This window comes from Salvelinus alpinus, chromosome 36 (assembly GCF_045679555.1).
Source record: "Salvelinus alpinus chromosome 36, SLU_Salpinus.1, whole genome shotgun sequence".
Lineage (NCBI taxonomy): Eukaryota > Metazoa > Chordata > Actinopteri > Salmoniformes > Salmonidae > Salvelinus > Salvelinus alpinus.
Window position 1 is genome coordinate 5,742,023 of NC_092121.1, and position 20,357 is coordinate 5,762,379.

The 20,357-nt window shown below is 45.1% G+C and overlaps 1 protein-coding gene across 2 annotated transcripts in view; it reads left to right on the plus strand.

Annotated features, from left to right (window-relative positions):
• The first annotated feature begins 4,778 nt into the window (after positions 1 to 4,778).
• The window catches only part of LOC139565468 (sterile alpha motif domain-containing protein 14-like), a 33,884-nt gene continuing 18,305 nt past the window's right edge, over positions 4,779 to 20,357 (plus strand). The window contains exons 1-3 of one of the 2 annotated variants that reach the window (XM_071385841.1): positions 4,779 to 5,281; positions 11,081 to 11,133; positions 18,245 to 18,402. In XM_071385841.1, coding sequence (XP_071241942.1) covers positions 11,094 to 11,133; positions 18,245 to 18,402 — 198 coding nt within the window. In that variant the 5' untranslated portion in view covers positions 4,779 to 5,281; positions 11,081 to 11,093. The remainder of the gene's footprint in view (positions 5,282 to 11,080; positions 11,134 to 18,244; positions 18,403 to 20,357) is intronic. The other variant, XM_071385840.1, reaches the window with a different exon arrangement.

The following is a 20,357-nucleotide window of genomic DNA, read 5'->3' on the forward strand; positions in this document are numbered from 1 at the left end:
CCTGGGACTAAACACCTCCCTCTGAAACTGGATCCTGGACTTCCTGACGGGCCGCCCCCAGGTGGTGAGGGTAGGTAGCAACACATCTGCCACGCTGACCCTCAACACTGGAGCTCCCCAGGGGTGCGTGCTCAGTCCCCTCCTGCACTCCCTGTTCACCCATGACTGCATGGCCAGGCACGACTTCAACACCATCATTAAGTTTGCTGACAACACAACAGTGGTAGGCCTGATCAACGACAATGACGAGACAGCCTATAGGGAGGAGGTCAGAGACCTGGCCGGGTGGTGCCAGAATAACAACCTATCCCTCAACGTAACCAAGACTAAGGAGATGATTGTGGACTACAGGAAAAGGAGCACTGAGCACGTCCCCATTCTCATCGATGGGGCTGTAGTGGAGCAGGTTGAGAGCTTCAAATTCCTTGGTGTCCACATCAACAACAAACTAGAATGGTCCAAACATACCAAGACAGTTGTGAAGAGGGCACAACAAAGCCTATTCCCCCTCAGGAAACTAAAAAGATTTGGCATGGGTCCTGAGATCCTCAAAAGGTTCTACAGCTGCAACATCGAGATCATCCTGACCGGTTGCATTACTGCCTGGTACGGCAATTGCTCGGCCTCCGACCACAAGGCACTTCAGAGGGTAGTGCGTACGGCCCAGTACATCACTGGGGCAAAGCTGCCTGCCATCCAGGACCTCTACACCAGGCGGTGTCAGAGGAAGGCCCTGAAAATTGTCAAAGACCCCAGCCACCCTAGTCATAGACTGTTCTCTCTACTACCGCATGGCAAGCGGTACTGGAGTGCCAAGTCTAGGACCAAAAGGCTTCTCAACAGTTTTTACCCCCAATCCATAAGACTCCTGAACAGGTAACCAAATGGTTAACCGGACTATTTGCATTGTGTGCCCCCCCCAACCCCTCTTTTACGCTGCTGCTACTCTCTGTTTATCTTATGCATAGTCACTTTAACTATACATTCATGTACATACTACCTCAATTGGCCCGACCAACCAGTGCTCCCGCACATTGACTAACCGGGCTATCTGTATTGTGTCCCACCCCCCGCCAACCCCTCTTTTTACGCTACTGCTACTCTCTGTTCATCATATATGCATAGTCACTTTAACCATACCCACATGTACATACTACCTCAAGACGTCTGACTAACCGGTGTCTGTATATAGCCTTGCTACTCTTATTTTCAAATGTCTTTTTACTGTTGTTTTATTTCTTTACTTACCTACACACTCCGCACTATTGGTTCAAATCAAATCAATTTATATAGCCCTTCGTACATCAGCTTATATCTCAAAGTGCTGTACAGAAACCCAGCCTAAAACCCCAAACAGCAAGCAATGCAGGTGTAGAAGCACGGTGGCTAGGAAAAACTCCCTAGAAAGGCCAAAACCTAGAAAGAAACCTAGAGAGGAACCAGGCTATGAGGGGTGGCCAGTCCTCTTCTGGCTGTGACGGGTGGAGATTATAACAGAACATGGCCAAGATGTTCAAATGTTCATAAATGACCAGCATGGTCAAATAATAATAATCACAGTAGTTGTCGAGGGTGCAGCAAGTCAGCACCTCAGGAGTAAATGTCAGTTGGCTTTTCATAGCCGATCATTAAGAGTATCTCTACGGCTCCTGCTGTCTCTAGAGAGTTGAAAACAGCAGGTCTGGGACAGGTAGCACGTCCGGTGAACAGGTCAGGGTTCCATAGCCGCAGGCAGAACAGTTGAAACTGGAGCAGCAGCACGGCCAGGTGGACGGGACAGCAAGGAGTCATCATGCCAGGTAGTCCTGAGGCATGGTCCTAGGGCTCAGGTCCCCCGAGAGAGAGAAAGAAAGAGAGAATTAGAGAGAGCATACTTAAATTCACACAGGAGAAGTACTCTGACCCTAGCCCCCCGACACATAAACTACTGCAGCATAAATACTGGAGGCTGAGACAGGAGGGGTCAGGAGACACTGTGGCCCCATCCGATGATACCCCCTAACAGGGCCAAACAGGAAGGATATAACCCCACCCACTTTGCCAAAGCACAGCCCCCACACCACTAGAGGGATACCTTAAATCACCAACTTACCATCCTGAGACAAGGCCGAGTATAGCCCACAAAGATCTCCGCCACGGCACACCCAAGGGGGGGGGCGCCAACCCAGACAGGAAGATCACGTCAGTGACTCAACCCACTCAAGTGACGCATCCCTCCTAGGGACGGCATGAAAGAGCACCAGTAAGCCAGTGACTCAGCCCCTGTAATAGGGTTAAAGGCAGAGAATCCCAGTGGAGAGAGGGGAACCGGCCAGGCAGAGACAGCAAGGGCGGTTCGTTGCTCCAGAGCCTTTTCGTTCACCTTCACACTCCTGGGCCAGACTACACTCAATCATATGACCCACTGAAGAGATAAGTCTTCAGTAAAGACTTAAAGGTTGAGACCGAGTCTGCGTCTCTCACATGGGTAGGCAGACCATTCCATAAAAATGGAGATCTATAGGAGAAAGCCCTGCCTCCAGCTGTTTGCTTAGAAATTCTAGGGACAATTAGGAGGCCTGCGTCTTGTGACCGTAGCGTACGTGTAGGAATGTACGGCAGGACCAACTCGGAAAGATAGGTAGGAGCAAGCCCATGTAACGCTTTGTAGGTTACCAGTAAAACCTTGAAATCAGCCCTTGCCTTAACAGGAAGCCAGTGTAGGGAGGCTAGCACTGGAGTAATATGATCAAATTTTTTGGTTCTAGTCAGGATTCTAGCAGCCGTATTTAGCACTAACTGAAGTTGATTTAGTGCTTTATCCGGGTAGCTGGAAAGTAGAGCATTGCAGTAGTCTAACCTAGAAGTAACAAAAGCATGGTTACATTTTTCTGCATCATTTTTGGACAGAAAATGTCTGATTTTTGCAATGTTACGTAGATGGAAAAAAGCTGTCCTTGAAACAGTCTTGATATGTTCGTCAAAAGAGAGATCAGGGTCCAGAGTAACGCCGGGGTCCTTCACAGTTTTATTTGAGACGACTTTACAACCATCAAGATTAATTGTCAGATTCAACAGAAGATCTCTTTTGTTTCTTGGGACCTAGAACAAGCATCTCTGTTTTGTCCGAGTTTAAAAGTAGAAAGTTTTCAACCATCCACTTCGTTATGTCAGAAACACAGGCTTCTAGCGAGGGCAATTTTGTGGCTTCACCATGTTTCATTGAAATGTACAGCTGTGTGTCATCCGCATAGCAGTGAAAAGACATTATGTTTTCGAATGACATCCCCAAGAGGTAAAATATATAGTGAAAACAATAGCGGTCCTAAAACGTAACCTTGAGGAACACCGAAATGTACAGTTGATTTGTCAGAGGACAAACCATTCAGAGACAAACTTATCTTTCCGACAGATAAGATCGAAACCAGGCCAGAACTTGTCCGTGTAGACCAATTTGGTTTTCCAATCTCTCCAAAAGAACGTGGTGATCGATGGTATCAAAGGCAGCACTAAGGTCTAGTAGCACGAGGACAGATGCAGAGCCTCGGTCTGACGCCATTTAAAGGTCATTTACCACCTTCACAAGTGCAGTCTCAGAGCTATGATGGGGTCTAAAACCAGACTGAAGCATTTCGTATACATTGTTTGTCTTCAGGAAGGCAGTGAGTTGCTGCGCAACAGCTTTTTCAAAATGTTTTGAGAGGAATGGAAGATTCGATATAGGCCGATTTTAGTTTTTAAAAATATTTTCTGGGTCAAGGTTTGGCTTTTTCAAGAGAGGCTTAATTACTGCCACTTTTAGTGAGTTTGGTACACATCCGGTGGATAGAGAGCCGTTTATTATGTTCAACATAGGAGGGCCAGGCACATGAAGCAGCTCTTTAAGTAGTTTAGTTGGAATAGGGTCCAGTATGCAGCTTGAAGGTTTAGAGGCCATGATTATTTTCATCATTGTTTCAAGAGATATAGTACTAAAACACTTAAGTGTCTCTCTTGATCCTAGGTCCTGGCAGAGTTGTGCAGACTCAGGACAGCTGAGCTTTGGAGGAATACGCAGATTTAAAGAGGAGTCCGTAATTTGCTTTCTAATGATCATGATCTTTTCCTCAAAGAAGTTCATGAATTTATTACTGCTGAAGTGAAAGCCATCCTCACTTGGGGAATGCTGCTTTTTAGTTAGCTTTGCGACAGTATCAAAAAGAAGGTTAGAGCCTGTAAGTAAGCATTTCACTGTTGTATTCAGCACACGTGACAAATATACTTTGATTTGTAGAACGTTTCCAATAACCTTTTTGAGGAATAGGAACTTTGCTTAACTTTCTTCATAAGTCTATAGTTAAGGAAAAAATGTCATTTAAGAAGAATCTGGGCCCTGGTCTTCTGGAGAAAAATAAACGCTTGTTGCCGAACCCTGCCATAATGTATCTCACCAGAGCTCCACCTTAATGGCCAGGTGCAACTGACATCTCTATTGGAGGACCGTAACAGATGCACCTGTCTTGAGAAGTGCATCTCCTTTATCCTCCATCCATCCACTTTTAATCCTCCTCCTCTTCCTCCTTTTCAGTGTCTCCCCAGGCAGACGAGAGACATCTCCTTGAGTGGCCTCATAATAAGCTGAGTGGAGTGCTGCTGACGGACACCCCCCCTCCTTTCTTTCTTTCCCCTCCTCCAGCACTTCTTCCTCCTCCCCTCAGGCTCTTACACCCCCCCCCCCCCCCCCCCCCCCCCACACACACACACACACACACATACACCAGGGCTGAATCACCAGGACCTGCTTCAGAGCGATGCCGTCTCCATCATACCAGACAGCTGTGCTTAAGTGTGTGCCTACCTCAGCCTGCCTCTCTCTCATTCTCTCTTGATTTTTCTCCTGTCCCTCTCTCTCTCTACCCCATCCCTCTCTCTTTCCTTTCTCTCTACCTTAGACACTCTCATCCACTCCTGCTTCTCTCTCTCCCTTCCCTCTCTCTTTCACCCCTCCCTCTCTACCCTCCCTCTCTCACTCTCCCCTCCCTCTCTCTCTCTCTCTCTCTCTCTTACCCACCCTCCTCCCTCTCTCTCTCGGCTGTCCTTGACGGTGCTCTGTGGAGGAGCAGAGCACTGTAGTGCTGGGTTGTGCAGGAGGAAGCAGGCAGCCAGCCTTTGCCCAGTGGATACATACTGTTCTGTCTCTTCCAACGCTGCTGCCGTTACCCGGGATACGCAGTCGGGCCTGCCGTGCTGCCAGGGGAGTCGAGGGCTAATGCCAGTCTGCCATGACGGCTGAGTGCCAACCTAAGGGGAACGCGTTTTAAAGGTGAGCTGCACTGCCTTTACCGCCCGGACTGTTTACCTTGTTGTCTCGATTTTAGATCTTGTTTTCTAGTCTTTTTCTCTCTCCGCCCTTCTCTGCTCTTATCTCTGTTTCTGCCTATCTCTTATCATCTCTGTCCTCTCTCCATCTCTCGCTCCTCTCTCTCTCCCTCTCCCTCTCTGAGCCTGCCAGCCCTAACCCCCGACAATGCTTTTTGTTGTTGGAAACAAACCCCCTCTTTTGGGAACAAGCTGTGCTTGCTTTGGGATGTGTTTGTCTCGTTTGGTGCGGTCATTTACGCCAAGCCATCCTCACCCTGACTGAATAGAGAGCTTATTAGATATTCAGCTGCATTGACCCATGTAGTTCTGTCTGGGTTGTTGTCAGGCTATTAAAGCTACTGTTCACTGTTTTCCTTCACTCCCCTCGTTTGATTTCTCCTGAGGTATATACCCTCCTGAAGTCTGTTGCAACATTTAGCAATCCTCTGAAAGTGAGATATTTTAACTCTAAAATGTAGGAGATTAATGTGTTCTATGCGTTTATTTTTCTTCTGGGTATCTGTTTCTTTCTAAATATCTGCCTCCATCTCTCTTTCCCTCTCCCCTCCTCCTTTTCTTTCTCTCTCTTTCTCCGTCTCTCCATCGTCCTCGTCCTTCTATCTCTCTCTCGCCGCCACGTGAGTGTCTGTCTTCCCCCAGGGTTGTTTGTGTTGTTCGTAACAAGTGAACACACAGATGGGACACGGCGTGTTCACACAGCCTAACGAGCAAGCCCCCTCTCATCATGTCCAGTGATAAAATACTGCAACTAATGGGGAACGACACACCGTCCTTATAAACCATAACACCCCATAGGACTGTGTCATTGCAGTCTGAAACATCTTCCTGTCCTAGTTTCCTTTCCTTCATGGGCACTGACCTGTGAGGACTCAATTGGTTAGAGAAATATAATGGAGTTATATCCTATTGTCTCACTTCTCTGTTATCATGGAAAGGTTACAAGGAAGTGAAGCAATGTAAACATAGGGAGCCAGCTTGGACTCAACATAAGGTAGTTTTGTAGTAGTTGTGGACAGTGTATCATGGTACATGAAGTTGTCGAGGACTGAGCTTTTGTAATAGGCCACGTTCCTCCAACTGTCTGGCCCCATGGCCATCACTCAACCCCTAAACCTGTCTCTGTCTGCAGGAAGTGATTAGGCCATATTTCCTGCCCCTCCCTTCATCCATCATCCCTACCTTCTCTGACACCGTTGACTCCTCCTCAAGTGGGTAACTGGTTGTACTGCTTTATCGAACCTCTGAGAAGCTGGCAGTTCTCATTATCGTTATAACACACAGTGTTAAAGTGTGTGTGTGTGTGTGTGTGTTCGTAAGGCCATTATCGTTGATATCTTCTGTCTTGTGATTTCTTTATCATCAAGGTTTAGTGTGTGTGTTCGCACTTAAACCCTGTTTGTCATATATATTGAGATCAGTCCCTGGAGGCAGACACAGTATATTGCCTCCACACTCATTCTCTCCTCTCCCTAGTTTTATGTCCCTGTAAGTGATCCATGGTGGGATGCTCAGTATTGGGACCAGGGTATGAACGCGTGCTGTGTGTGCTAAGTGTGTGAGAGCATGTATCTCTATATATGTGTATGTGGCAATCTATGTCCTGTCCACACCTCATGCATGTTTTGCGAAGAGGCCACCCCATAGATTTGCTGGAATATGGGGTCATGAGAGGGAAGTGGGGGTTGGGTTTAGGCGTGTGCGCTGCCTAAATTGCATCCCCCAGAATCGACTGTTAGCCCCCCTCCTTTTCCACATACCATCAGAGTGGGGCAATGTCTGCCCAGCGAGACTCAATTCTGCTGCTAATACGATGAGATTCCCTCAGACATCCCGCCAGGGAGGGAAGGCAATGACATTATTATTCCCAAACAAACCACGCGACGTGATTAGTGAGAACCAAAATCAGTATAGTATATTTCACCTTTAAAGGTGGACTTCAGGATTTTGGCAAATAAGCATTTATTTCCTTCCCTAGAGTCAGATGCAGTTTGTATCCCTTTAAACCATCAGTACGGCACGTCCTACTATCCAATCATCTGTTGTCTGCACTGCTGCACTGGAGGATGTTGTTCTGCTCATCACTGTCTTTCTCCTCATCTCAGTCATCTGCTGCACTACACTACAGACAGCTCTCGCTCTCGCTCTCGCTCTCGCTCTCGCTCTCGCTCTCGCTGTCTCTGTCTCTGACTGTTGTATCTGCCACACACAGCTCTATCTCAGGGCGTTTCCTCTACGTGTACTGCAATACCCTGCACTGTCAGGAATCTCTGTTTATGTCCCTCTCCGCTCCCCCTCTCCACAACATCAGGATGGATTGATACACTAACTTTGATGCACAATTCTTACTAGAAGAGGTTATCGAATGGATGACTCGTACAATAAAAAGCTCTTAGGACGTACAGTACCAGTCAGAAGTTTGGACACACCTACTCATTCAAGGGTTTTTCTTTATTTGTACTATTTTCTACATTGTAGAATAATAGTGAAGACATCAAAACTATGCAATAACACATATGGAGTCATGTAGTAACCAAAAAAGTGTTAAACAAATCAAAATACATTTTATATTTGAGATTCTTCAATGTAGCCACCCTTTGCCTTGATGACACCTTTGCACACTGTTGGCATTCTCTCAACCAGCTGGAATGCTTTTCCAGCAGTCTTGAAGGAGTTCCCACATATTCTGAGCACTGGTTGGCTGCTTTTCCTTCACTCTGCGGTCCAACTCATCCCAAACCATCTCAATTGGGTTGAGGTCGGATGCAGCACTCCATCACTCTCCTTCTTACAAATAGACCTTACACAGCCTGGAGGTGTGTTGGGTCATTGTCCTGCTGAAAAACAAATGATAGTCCCACTAAGCGCAAACCAGATGGGATGACGTATCGCTGCAGAATGTTGTGGTAGCCGTGCTGGTTAAGTGTGCCTTGAATTCTAAATACATCACTGACACCCCCCCCACACCATCACAACTCCTCCTCCATGCTTCACGGTGGAAACCACACATGCGAAGATCCTCCGTTCACCTACTCTGTGACTCACAAAGACACAGGGGTTGGAACCAATAATCTCAAATTTGGACTCATCAGACCAAGGACAGATTTCTCCCGGTCTAATGACCATTGCTCATGTTTCTTGGCACAAGCAAGTGCTTTAGTAGTGGTTTATTTGCAGCAATTCGACCATGAAGGCCTGATTCACACAGTCTCCTCTGAACAGTTGATGTTGAGATGTGTTTGCTACTTGAACTCTGTAAGCATTTATTTGGGCTGTAATTCCTGAGGCTGGTAACTCTAATGAACTTAAACCCTGCAGCAGAGTTAACTCTCTGTCTTCCTTTCCTGTGCGCTTGAAGAAACTTTCAAAGTTCTTGACATTTTCCAGGTAGACTGACCTTCATGTCTTAAAGTAATGATGGACTCTCATTTCGCTTTGATTATTCTAGCTGTTCTTGCCATAATATGGACTTGGTATTTGACCAAATACGCCTATCTTCTGTATACAACCCCTACCTTGTCACAACACAACTGACTGGCTCAAACTCGTGAAGAAGGAAAGAAATTCCACAAATGAACTTTAAACAAGGCATACCTGTTGATTTGAAATGCATTCCAGGTGACGACCTCATGAAGCTGGTTGAGAGAATGCAAAGCTGTCATCAAGGCAAAGAGTGGCTACTTTGAAGAATCTCAAATATAAAATATATTTCATGGTGTTGATGTCTTCACTATTATTCTACAATGTAGAAAATAGTAAAACTAAAGAAAAACCCTTGAATGAGTAGGTGTGTCAACTTTTTTGACTGGTAAATGATTCCTTCATTAAGCTAACATTGATGTTTTCATCCCACTAGTGTACATGTTTTTCTTGCCCTTTTTGTCTGTTTATTGATGTCTGTCTTTTCAAATACAGGACTTATCTTACCATTCCATATGTTTTCTGTCTCTTACCGGGACTCACAGCTACATGCACGCACGCATGCACAGAGAGCATTCACCCCCCTCCCACACACACATATTCCTGTGTTGCGCTAACCATGCTGCTGTGTCCTGCCAGGTCTACAGGGCCACGGGCAGTAGGCAGCAGATGGCCTCTCTCTCATGGGCCCCCTGCCCACTCACCTCCCCTCTTCCCCTCTGGGCTGGTGCAGTCAGCACACTGTTAGTGGCTTCTCCATCTACAAACCAGGGGAGATTTAGGCTGAGTCTCATTTCTATCAAATGGTCTCCTTTCCTCATCTCCTTCCTCTCTGATGATCATTGATTTAAATGACTGGCTGTCCATTACTATTAAATGGGCACCGTTTCTAGCCATTTTGACCATGGCTCTAAGACTGCATAGGTGGAACCAAGGGGTTGCTTGGCTTTCATGTGGCAAATGATAGGAGCATGGAGCGATCTGGTGTCACATATTCAATGAGTAACTGAATGTCTAAAAACTGAGGGTGCATCATTCATGATGAAGCTGCACTTTTGGATAATACTTTCTTTGTCCGAAGTTGTGCAGAATTTTTGAATGCGAAGAATGAAGTGTCTTGAGGCAGTTAATCACAGATTGTGATGTTTGTTGCAAACTCTAATGCAGTAAGTGTATTATTGGCTGGATTAACCCCCAGGCCAGTTCTGGTAGAAGTGGATTTTGAAGAGAAAAACAAAAGCCCAGCTATGTTTAAAATAATAATAATCGGCCACTGTTCTCACAGACTGTTCTCACAGACTACTCTGTCCAACGCTTACAACTGTTACTGTAGCTATATAATGACCAGTACTGTGTTCCCCAAGCATCCATTACAGCACAGAGCTACCATCCATTGGCGTTTTCTGATAAGGTAGAATAGACCTAAAGGATACTGTCCAGAGTGTCGATTGGAGTTCACAGATAAGATAGGGGGGTTAACGGGGCACAAGATTGGGTGATTCGCAGGACAACCCAAGCTAGCTCGGGGCAACTTTAATCATCTTCATTTGCAACAATCTTACCACAACCTTACTTATCTTCATTTGATCCTGGATGTTCTATTCGTTTTGTTTGTGGAGTTAAGTCTAAGATATATATTTCACATTTGATCCACTAAAATATCTATACTTTATACTACAGTGTAACACTCTCCATTTGAGATGTAATGCGTGAACCCCTTTCCAGCCCAAATACACACATCGTCCATCTTTATCATGCAGCCATTTCTTTAGGAAGGTGTGGAATCCCCTGTGTGTGTTTTTGCTCTCCTCTCATCTCTCCATCCCTCCATTCTTTCTGCTTTAGCTGCATGTTTAATTACCTGGCTAGCAGGGAAATGGGTCAGCAGTGTGATGATCAGCTGAGCACTCGGGATCAATCACCCTGATGACTATGCTCCCGGGCAGACGTGCCCATTAGCGCATGAGTGTGTTGTTATGTGCGTGTGAGTGAGTAGAAATGGGGCGGGGGGGGGGGGGGGTCGCTGCTCATTTTCTGGTGAATTCCTAATGTGATTTCCTTGAGGGTTCTTCCAGGGAGAAACAGCCACGGGGCTAAGCATTGTAGCAGACAGACGAGACGAGGAGGCTTGTTAGATGATGGGGTGGTGAAGCTAAGCTAAGGGCTGCAGGCCGACTAAACTTGTCGATATACATAAATGCATCGACACATTGCGCTCTGTCTCTCTCGCTCTCTGCACTGTAGTCTGTTATGTTTATGTTTCTACAGTACCTAATCTAGAATTCTATCCCCCTTTTCTCTCTCTCTCTTTCTCTCTTCACAGTGCCCATTGCGCCATGTCTGCCACACAGCTGGAGGAGACAGAAAATGTTTTCGGTGAGTGTTTCTCTCTCTCTGAGTGTGTGTGTTTGTCTCGCACATTTAATGAGCGTTGTACATGTGACACACAAACGAAGTTTGTGTGTATATCAAAGAAAGATACACAATATGAGGCACACAGACGTGGTGTGTGTCTGACCTAAGCTGTGTGTGCTGTGCGCTGGTCCTATAACTTTCTGAATTCCGTGGGTCAGGGAAATCTGTGGAACATGAGGGGGTCTGTTATTGTAATGATATGTGGGAAGGCCTATGCTATGAAATCTCATGACTGCCCTTCTCAGCCGAAAGGGCGGTCTAGTCAGGCTACACATGCATGCAGACATACACACACACGAGCACTCCATGTCCTATTTTAAGAAAATCAATTCCTAAAGAGGCTATGACTCAGACTTCTACATCACAGCACCTTTTGTATATAACGTTGTAACCAGCAGTGACCAAGCTACCTCTCAGTCAGAGTCCTATAAATACTCCCTATTCCCCTTTGGAACAGCTCCCAGGTCACCTCTCTCTCCCTGAAAAAGACACCCCAGCACTAATGTGGAACATCACCCTTTGTGTGGACTCAGCCGTTTGGGTCTCAGCGGTGTCAGGTCCAATTCCCCAATGTGCCGACTAGTGCATACCTGCCCCCCTGCCCCCTCTACCCCTCTGACACTGTCTTATTGGCCCAGACGCCCCAAATGAGCTCAACTGCTCTGAAAACCAGAAATTGCAACGGTATTATGGATTCACTTGGCTAACATTGAAACGTGCATCTACCTGCCTGTCATTCGCTGCTTCGGATGTGAGGTATATTTAGAGTGTGTTTGCATTTTATCTGTGTGTGTCTCCCACAGCACATCTTTCAGATATTCAGTCACTAAATTAGACAAAACAAAACAGCCAGTGGATTAGCCTGACAATCTCGAAATGTTGGCGGTGGGCAACACTAATAGACATTTTTGAACTGCCCATATCTTGTTTGCTTCGCCAGCTCTCTGCCGTTTTCTTAATATACTGTACACACCCACCCCCGCTTTCCTCTAGTGATGCGCCTGTGAGATTGACCTTCATACCTCTCCAGAAAGGCCCACAGGGAAATATGGAGTCGGGGGTAGTGCGCTCTGTATACCTATAATGGGGGTGGGTTGTAGTATATCTTTCTCCCACCTACTCTATGTACTGTATGGTCTGTGTAGAATCCAATAAGGGGTGGGATGATGGCTTATGGGGGATGAGAGGGGGGTGTGGCTTGGTTTGGTCAATATTTAATGGTGCCTCTTAGCACAGAGACTAGGTCTAATAAGAGCAGGGGGATCATGTGCACCGCAGGGGGTAACAGAATGGAAACAGAAACGAAACAGAATAGAGAGGTGATTCTGGGCCTCTCAGTTCACCATCCTCCTTCACCCCGTTTTACTCCTCCTTGTAGTCTCGTATAATGTTGTGAACAGGAGGGTTGATGTACCGGAGCCAAGAAATGCAGTCTTTTAAATGTGAGGGATTCATCCGGTAAAATAGCTTGTTGCGGTTGTTGTCTGTTGTCTTTGGGGTCGCTGTGCTTGGTCTCCCTTGACTCGCTCAGTGGAAACGCGGTAGAGAACGTAGGCGGCGGGGGCGAGCGGAACAGTTTCCCTCTGCGGCAGTTCGGCCTGTCTGCCTTCATTACTGGCTGTGTACATCCTAATACTGAATCACGGAGCCAGCCAATACACAGCTCATCCAATGAACCACAAAGACAATGTCATACTGAACTAGCAGTCACAGTGCTGTGGTAGCACACAGCCCATAACACACTGAACCCAACCTAACGCCATACAGTTCAATCAATATAGGCTGTGAATTCATATCCACTCAAACCTTGCGCTGATATTCTTTATACAAAGCTTGTTTAAGGCTTCAGTTATACTGAACCAAACCTTGCTTCCCGATACAAAGCATGTATCATATAATAAACCAGCCTTTACATTACCACTCAGGGAGCTAAACCAAACATGTACAACCCTAAACAGAGCCTGTATCACACTCCAACCTAGTTCCGTTCCCACGGAGATAGAAAAGGACATGTTTTAGGGCTGAATCAGGGGCCTGTAGTATGGATGATTATCAGTGTTTGGTTGGCTTGCATCCCACAGGGAACTCCCTCTGCTGTTGCTGTAGCCGTAGCATTGATTGCTAGCTTTACCTCAACCCCCACCACCTAACCAGCTTGAGGAACGCAGCACCAATCCGAAACAGCAAAGCACTCAATTCCATTCACCCCCAGATTGCGTAAAATTGAATTTAATGAACCTTACACTCTACCACACTGAGTTGGAGTGTTGTGGTTTTGGACTCGATAGCCCAAGCTAGACCCAGTGGTGTCTATCTAGACAAATTAGCTTTGAGTGCTGCTTGAGTTTTAGCCTGCTGTGCAAGGACGTTACCACTCGGCTACACTACTAGAGCAATTCACTTCTGTGCTCAATTCTATTTCTGGAGAGATGTGTGACATGCAGGGGTTGGAACCGATTTATTTCCCCTTATCGTTCATAACAGAACTGTAACAATGTGCGCTGAGAGTCGGCAAGCAAGTTCAGGGAGTGAGTGTTTTAATAAAATAAACGGAACATAATACAAAACAAGAACCTCGAACAACGCACAGACATGAAACAGAAACAGAAACAATGACACCTGGGGAAGGAACCAAAGGGAGTGACATATGGGGAAGGTAATCAAGGAAGTGATGGAGTCCAGGTGTCTGACGACGCGCAGGTGCGAGTAACGATGGTGACAGGTGTGCGACATAACGAGCATCCTGGTGACCTAGAGGGCGGAGAGGGAGCACACGTGACAAGAACCAGTATATATTTTTTTCAGTTCCACTGTTCCGACCAGCAAAATAAAGTTCTGAACTGGTTTGAACCCCAAAAAAGTCACCTCTAATAATCAGAATTATATCTCTGGAGGAGCGGCTTCTACAAAGGAACTTTGAATGTCTTTGAACTTCAGAGAGTTGGTTTAACGTTGTACCAAAGCTAACTAGCTAGCTTGTGTGTGTGCAGAGCGACACCAGAATTAAAATAAAACATTTGTAGTGAATAAATCCAATGTGAAACGTGATAACTATTTAGTATCCTTAACTAGCGTTGAAAAAATGTATCCCATTCTTCTCTAACAAAAAATCTCTCTTCCTAATTTCTGAATCAAACAGTAGTAGGTTAGCAGGCAGGCAGACACTAGAATAAGAGTGAGGGCTTTGCATAGCAGCTTTGTTGCGTTCTTTTTTTGTGCGAATGGATGCCCGGAACGTAAAATAATGTTATTAACCGGTTCCCATGCTTTTAAAATAACGGTTCTGTTCCAGAATAGTATAGATCACTTTCGTTCCCGGTTTTGATTCTGTTCCTCGAAAAATGCTCTACTTTCCGGTTTTCAGTTCTGTTCCCTGAACCGTTTACAACCCCTGGTGATATGTACTGTACTGTAAGCTGTTGCTAATTTGGACCGAATACAATAAATCTGTAAGATAGCAGATGGCTCTTGTTGAGTCGTGTTTTCTGAAGTGAAGACGGTTCCCTTTCGTCGACTGTGAGGTGCGTGAAAAGGTATTGGAGACAGGTCCCCTTCATCTCTGAGCATGTAGCCCATAACATGCACAGAGCGGGCGAAAGGCCAGTTGGGGGTTCAACCTTCCTTGTCAGTAGGCTGATGATAGAACTATGGATGGAAAATGTCACTCTGCCTCCATTTGACTGGATCACTGAGCAGCACGAAGATTGATTTAGAGTGCACCTCAAATTGCACCTTATTCCCTAGGGCCCATAGAGCTCAAGTCAAAAGTAGTGCAAATGTAGGGATCAGGCTGCCATTTGGGACGCAGACACTGAATGTAGCCATGGTGAGTCATATAGACATATATACTTTCATTTTCAAATTCAACCTCACATGTTAAGACACTGTCGTAAGCTAGGACAGAGAGCGCGGCGTCCATATTTGCCCGACCACAGTCAAGTCCACCTGTACCGAGTCCAGTGGAAGTGCTGCAATATTTTGGAGCTCGTTGTGCTTTTCTTAGATGAGAATGGATCTCTGGTAATTTAGTGTGATCTGCCCTTTTACTCAAACTGTTCAGAAGTGACATGCCAATGTCAATATAACAATTTGTTATTGCCAATGCTATGAGTCATATGCATAATCCGATAGCGCATAAGGTTTACATGAAGAGTCATTCTTGATGTTTGTTTTGTGCAATGACCATTAACTGGAATGCTGTTTTAAATTGTTTGTCTGCATTCAATGGAAAAACAGTAGGAGTTGTCTGCACCACAATTCAGTTCAGGGAAACCTTCCCTCACATTCTGACTCAGAATATTTTTTAAAAACTGTTCTAAAACAATGTATTTAAATGAGTTGTAGATAAATCGGTCGCATTTGTGTTGTTAAGGAGATTAAATAGATTTTTTTTTAAATATACTTCATTGCACCTCATGTCCTTGGTGTCCGAGTGTGTTCATCAACACTCCCTTCCTTATCATTATCCCTGTGTCTCTGAACCCCGCTGAGAGGCTGCATGGACGGTGTGCTGCCTGGGCATTTTTACATGACTAAAGACCAATTACATTAGAGTGAGCACTCAGCCACGGGAGAGAGGGAATAGGATATGCACGTCAAGAAATATGAGTCGAACTTTAGATTTCCTCTTAATTCTCACACAACTCGCATAAGACTTGAGTCATATTTTCTCTCTCTCTTCCTGGATTTTTTCTCGCTTATTTTTTTCCCCCCGAGTTGTATTACTTTTGGTGTCGGTGGTGAGATCCTTTGAAAATAGGTTCTCAGGTATTTAGCCCAATATTGTCCAGGACAAGATAATAATTACTATATACTATATATTTCAAAAATCTGTCCCAAACCTGAATGACTGCAGTGAGCACCAGAGAAGAGAACTTCAGTGATATTGTGTTGTTCATAGCTGATGAAAGGTCTCACCACTTTCCTCTGTTGTATCTTATTTTTAGTCTGGCTCGGCTGGTGTTAGATCCTCTGGTGTAGGAGCAGTCTGTGCAGTACAGTCTGTGATGAGATCTGAGCGTCAGCATGGTGAGAGAGGGGTATCGGATGAATCCTGTTAGTTGGCACTTTCACTGCAGCGTGGCCGGCAATGAATCATCACTGGCCTCCATTCTGAAACAACAACAGTAACAAGAGCACTTAGCTGTTGACTCACTCAAATCTGGCCCCTCTGTGTCTCTCCGTCACTGTACTGATGCACCTGTTCCTGAAGAGGGAGATGGGAAGAATAAAAAACACTAGTACAATTGAATTACATATGTTTAAAAAAATTTAAAAATAAAATATTTCTCACAAGTAATAGATCAATTGAATTCTGTCCGGGGCTTTGACTTTCATACATGTTTGATTAGGTAATTGTAATACATGAATCCCTACGACAGTGTCAATGCTTCCCAAGTAAAAAGCTCATGTTTAGTCGAGGGTTAGAGGCACTGTGTTTGTGGATCGATACAGTGCCTCCAGAAAGTATTCAAACCCCTTGACTTATTCCACATTTTGTTGTGTTACGGCTAGAATAAAATTTAAAAAATCTCACCCATCTACACACAATACTTCATAATAAAGTGAAAACATGTTTTTAGAAATCTATGCAAATTTATTGAACATGAAATTCAGAAATATCTCATTATGGGTATGCTTGATGCAGCCACCACCATGCTTCAAAATATGAAGAGTGGTGTTGGATTTGCCCCAAACATAACACTTTGTATTCAGGACTTAATAGTTTCTTTGCCACATTTTTTTATGCATGTTTTGGAATATTTTTATTCTGTACAGGCTTCCTTCTATTCACTTTGTCAATTAGGTTAATATTGTGGAGTAACTACAATGTTGTTGATCCATCCTCAGTTTTCTCCTATAACAGCCATTAAACTCTCTAACTGTTTAAAAGTTACCATTGGCCTCATGGTGAAATCTCTGAGTGGTTTCCTTCCCTTCAGTCAACCGAGTTAGGAAGGTCGCTTGTATCTTTGTAGTGACTGGGTGTATTGCTACACCATCCAAAGTGTAATGAATAACATGCTCAAAGGGATAGTCAATGTATGCTTTTTTACCCATCTATCAATATGTGCCCTTCATTGCGACCCGTCTGAAAATCTCCCTGGTCTTTATGGTTGAATCTGTGTTTGAAATTCACTGCTCGACTGAGGGGCCTTACAGATAATTGTATGAGTCGGGTACAGAGATGAGCAAGTCATTCCAAAATCATGTTAAGCACTATTATTGCACACAGAGTGAGCAACAATTTACTCCAGAAGTTATTTAGGTTTGCCATAACAAAGGGGTTGAATACTTATTGACTCATACATTTCAGCTCATTATTTTTAATTAATTTGTCAACATTTCTAAAAACATCATTCCCTCTTGACATTATGGGGTATTGTGTGTAGGCGGGTGACACAAAATCTAAATGTAAACAATATTAAATTCAGGCTGTAACATAAGAAAATGTGGAAAAAGTCAAGGGGTATGAATACTTTCTGAAGACAAGTATTCAGGTAGGGCAATGTTCATCCCCCACAATCCTCTGCGGACTCAGTCACAGGAGAACGCCCAATGTGATTAAATAGATTCATTGTCATGTATTTGGGGGCTGGATGGAGGGATGAGGGGAGGGGCGGGAGAGATAATTGATGGAAACGCTGAAGGGCTCTCAGATTGGGGTCAAGAGGTTGAAGGCAAAAGGATCATTCCTCTGGGTTCACCACAGATAGAGGATGTTTGAGCAGGAGGAGGATCAGAAACACATTTCGCCTGATCAATTAAACTCCTCAGTGTGACATGCAAAGGTGGTATGGTGGTTGTAATCTCATCTTGAACCTTCTCGTAACACAGACATTAGAGGATTTTTTTTTACATGCATGGATTTAGCTTTTGCCCAGTAGTTTATCTTTCTAGGTCCCAGGTGAAAGGAATATATAAAAATAGCTGTAGTCTAATGTTTAGGTCTGGGCTTTCCTTGTAACACATTATGCATGGATCTGTAAAAAGCACTTCTGAAATCTGTCTCTAGTACTTATTTTAGCTTTTCTCTGTGAATTTCGTAATTTTCTCTGCGTTCTACCTTCAGACCTGAACGAGGCCATCCCAGAGACAGAGCTGCTGGACAACAGCATACAGAAGGGGCGTGCCCAGCTGTCCGTCAAAGCCAGGAGGCACCGCCCCTCTCGCTCTCGCTTCCGAGACAGCGTCAGCTCCACAGAGGGAGATGACAGTCTTGAGAGGAAGGTGAGTGACAGGCATGAGAGCCAGTCAATCGATGACATGGACTTTGAAAGGGACAGGCACACCCACAAGACACATTCCTTTGTAGTCTGATGATGACCTTGTAGCATGTGATAACAAAAGGCAAGGGCCTTGCCTTGGTAATACAAAAAGAAAACCAGTCACGTCACGGACGTCTCGCTTCCAGACAAACTAAACACCTTCTTTGGCCGCTTTGAGGATAATACAGTGCCACCGTCACGACCCGCTAACAAGGACTGCGCCCCAACCCCCGAAGTGGAGATGTTGTTTCCTACCTTCACCACCTGGGTCTCAACCCCGCCCTGTGCAATTGGGTCCTGGACTTTCTGACCGGCTGTCCTCAGGTGGTGAAGGTAGGAAACAACATCTCCACTTTGCTGACCCTCAATGCTGGGGCCCCACAAGGGTGTGTGCTCAGCCCCACAAGGGTGCGTGCTCAGCCCCCTTCTGTACTCCCTGTTCACCCATGACTGCGTGGCCATGCTCGCCTCCAACTCAATCATCAAGTTTGCAGACGACACAACAGTAGTGGGCTTGATTACCAACAACGACGTGACAGTCTACATGGAGGAGGTGAGGGCACTTGGAGTGTGGTGTCAGGAAAACAACCTCTCCCTCAATGTCAACAAAACAAAGGAGATGATCGTGGACTTAAGGAAACTGCATGGGGAGTACCCCCCCCCCCCTATCCACATCGAAGGGACAGTAGTGGAGAAGGTAGAAAGTTTCAAGTTCCTCGGAGTACACATCACAGACAAACTGAAATAGTCCACCCACACAGACAGTGTGGTCAAGAAGGCGCAACAGCGCCTATTCAACTTCAGGAGGCTGAAGAAATATGGCTTGTCACCTAAAACCCTCACAAACTTTTACAGATGCACAATCGAGAGCATCCTGTCAGGCTGTATCACTGCCTGGTACAGCAACTGCACCTCCCTCAACGGCAAGGCTCTCCAGAGGGTGGTGAGGTCTGCACAACGCATCACCGGGGGCAAACTACCTGCCCTCCAAGACACCAACAGCACCCGATGCCAAAATGATCATCAAGGACAACAACCACCCGAGTCCATGCCTGTTCACCCCGCTACCATCCAGAAGGCGAGGTCAGTACAGGTGCATCAAAGCTGGGACCGAGAGACTGAAAAACAGCTTCTATCTCAAGGCCATCAGACTGCTAAACAGCAATCACTAACTCAGAGAGGCTGCTGCCTACATAGACTCAAATCACTGGCCACTTTAATAAATGGATCACTAGTCACTTTAATAATGTTAACATATCTTACATTACTCATCTCATATGTATATACTGTACCTTATACCATCTATTGCACCTTGCCTATGTCGCTCGGTCATTCATATATTTATATGTACGTATTATTATTCCATCCCTTTAGATTTCTGTGTATTAGGTAGTCGTTGTGGAATTGTTAGATTACTTGTTAGATATTACTGCACTGTCGGAACTAGAAGCACAAGCATTTCGCTACACTCGCATTAACATCTGCTAACCATGTGTATGTGACCAATACAATTTGATTTGTATAGATAGATATCTTTGTATAGACAGCACCAAGGGAGTCTTTAGGTATTTATTAAGCATTTTATGTGGTCAATATACCATAATACTGCACACATGTAGCTAAGCAACTAGAGCTCTATAACTAACAGCGCTGTACATGCCTACACTCGTGAGTAGATCATGATTGGTTGATAAACAAAACTTGACTCGATCAGGCATTGAATCATGTTTTACTGCTTCACTTGACAATCCGATTTTATGGTTGAATTCTTTAGATTCAAACCCATTTAGTTGTAGACGGTCAAAGACAGTGCAACCATCCATATGAATTCCGTTTCTTAGTCCTTGAACTCAGTTCAGATGATATGGAGATTATCAGAAGAGAGAATGTCTCCATGGCCTAGGCTATTTTGGAGGG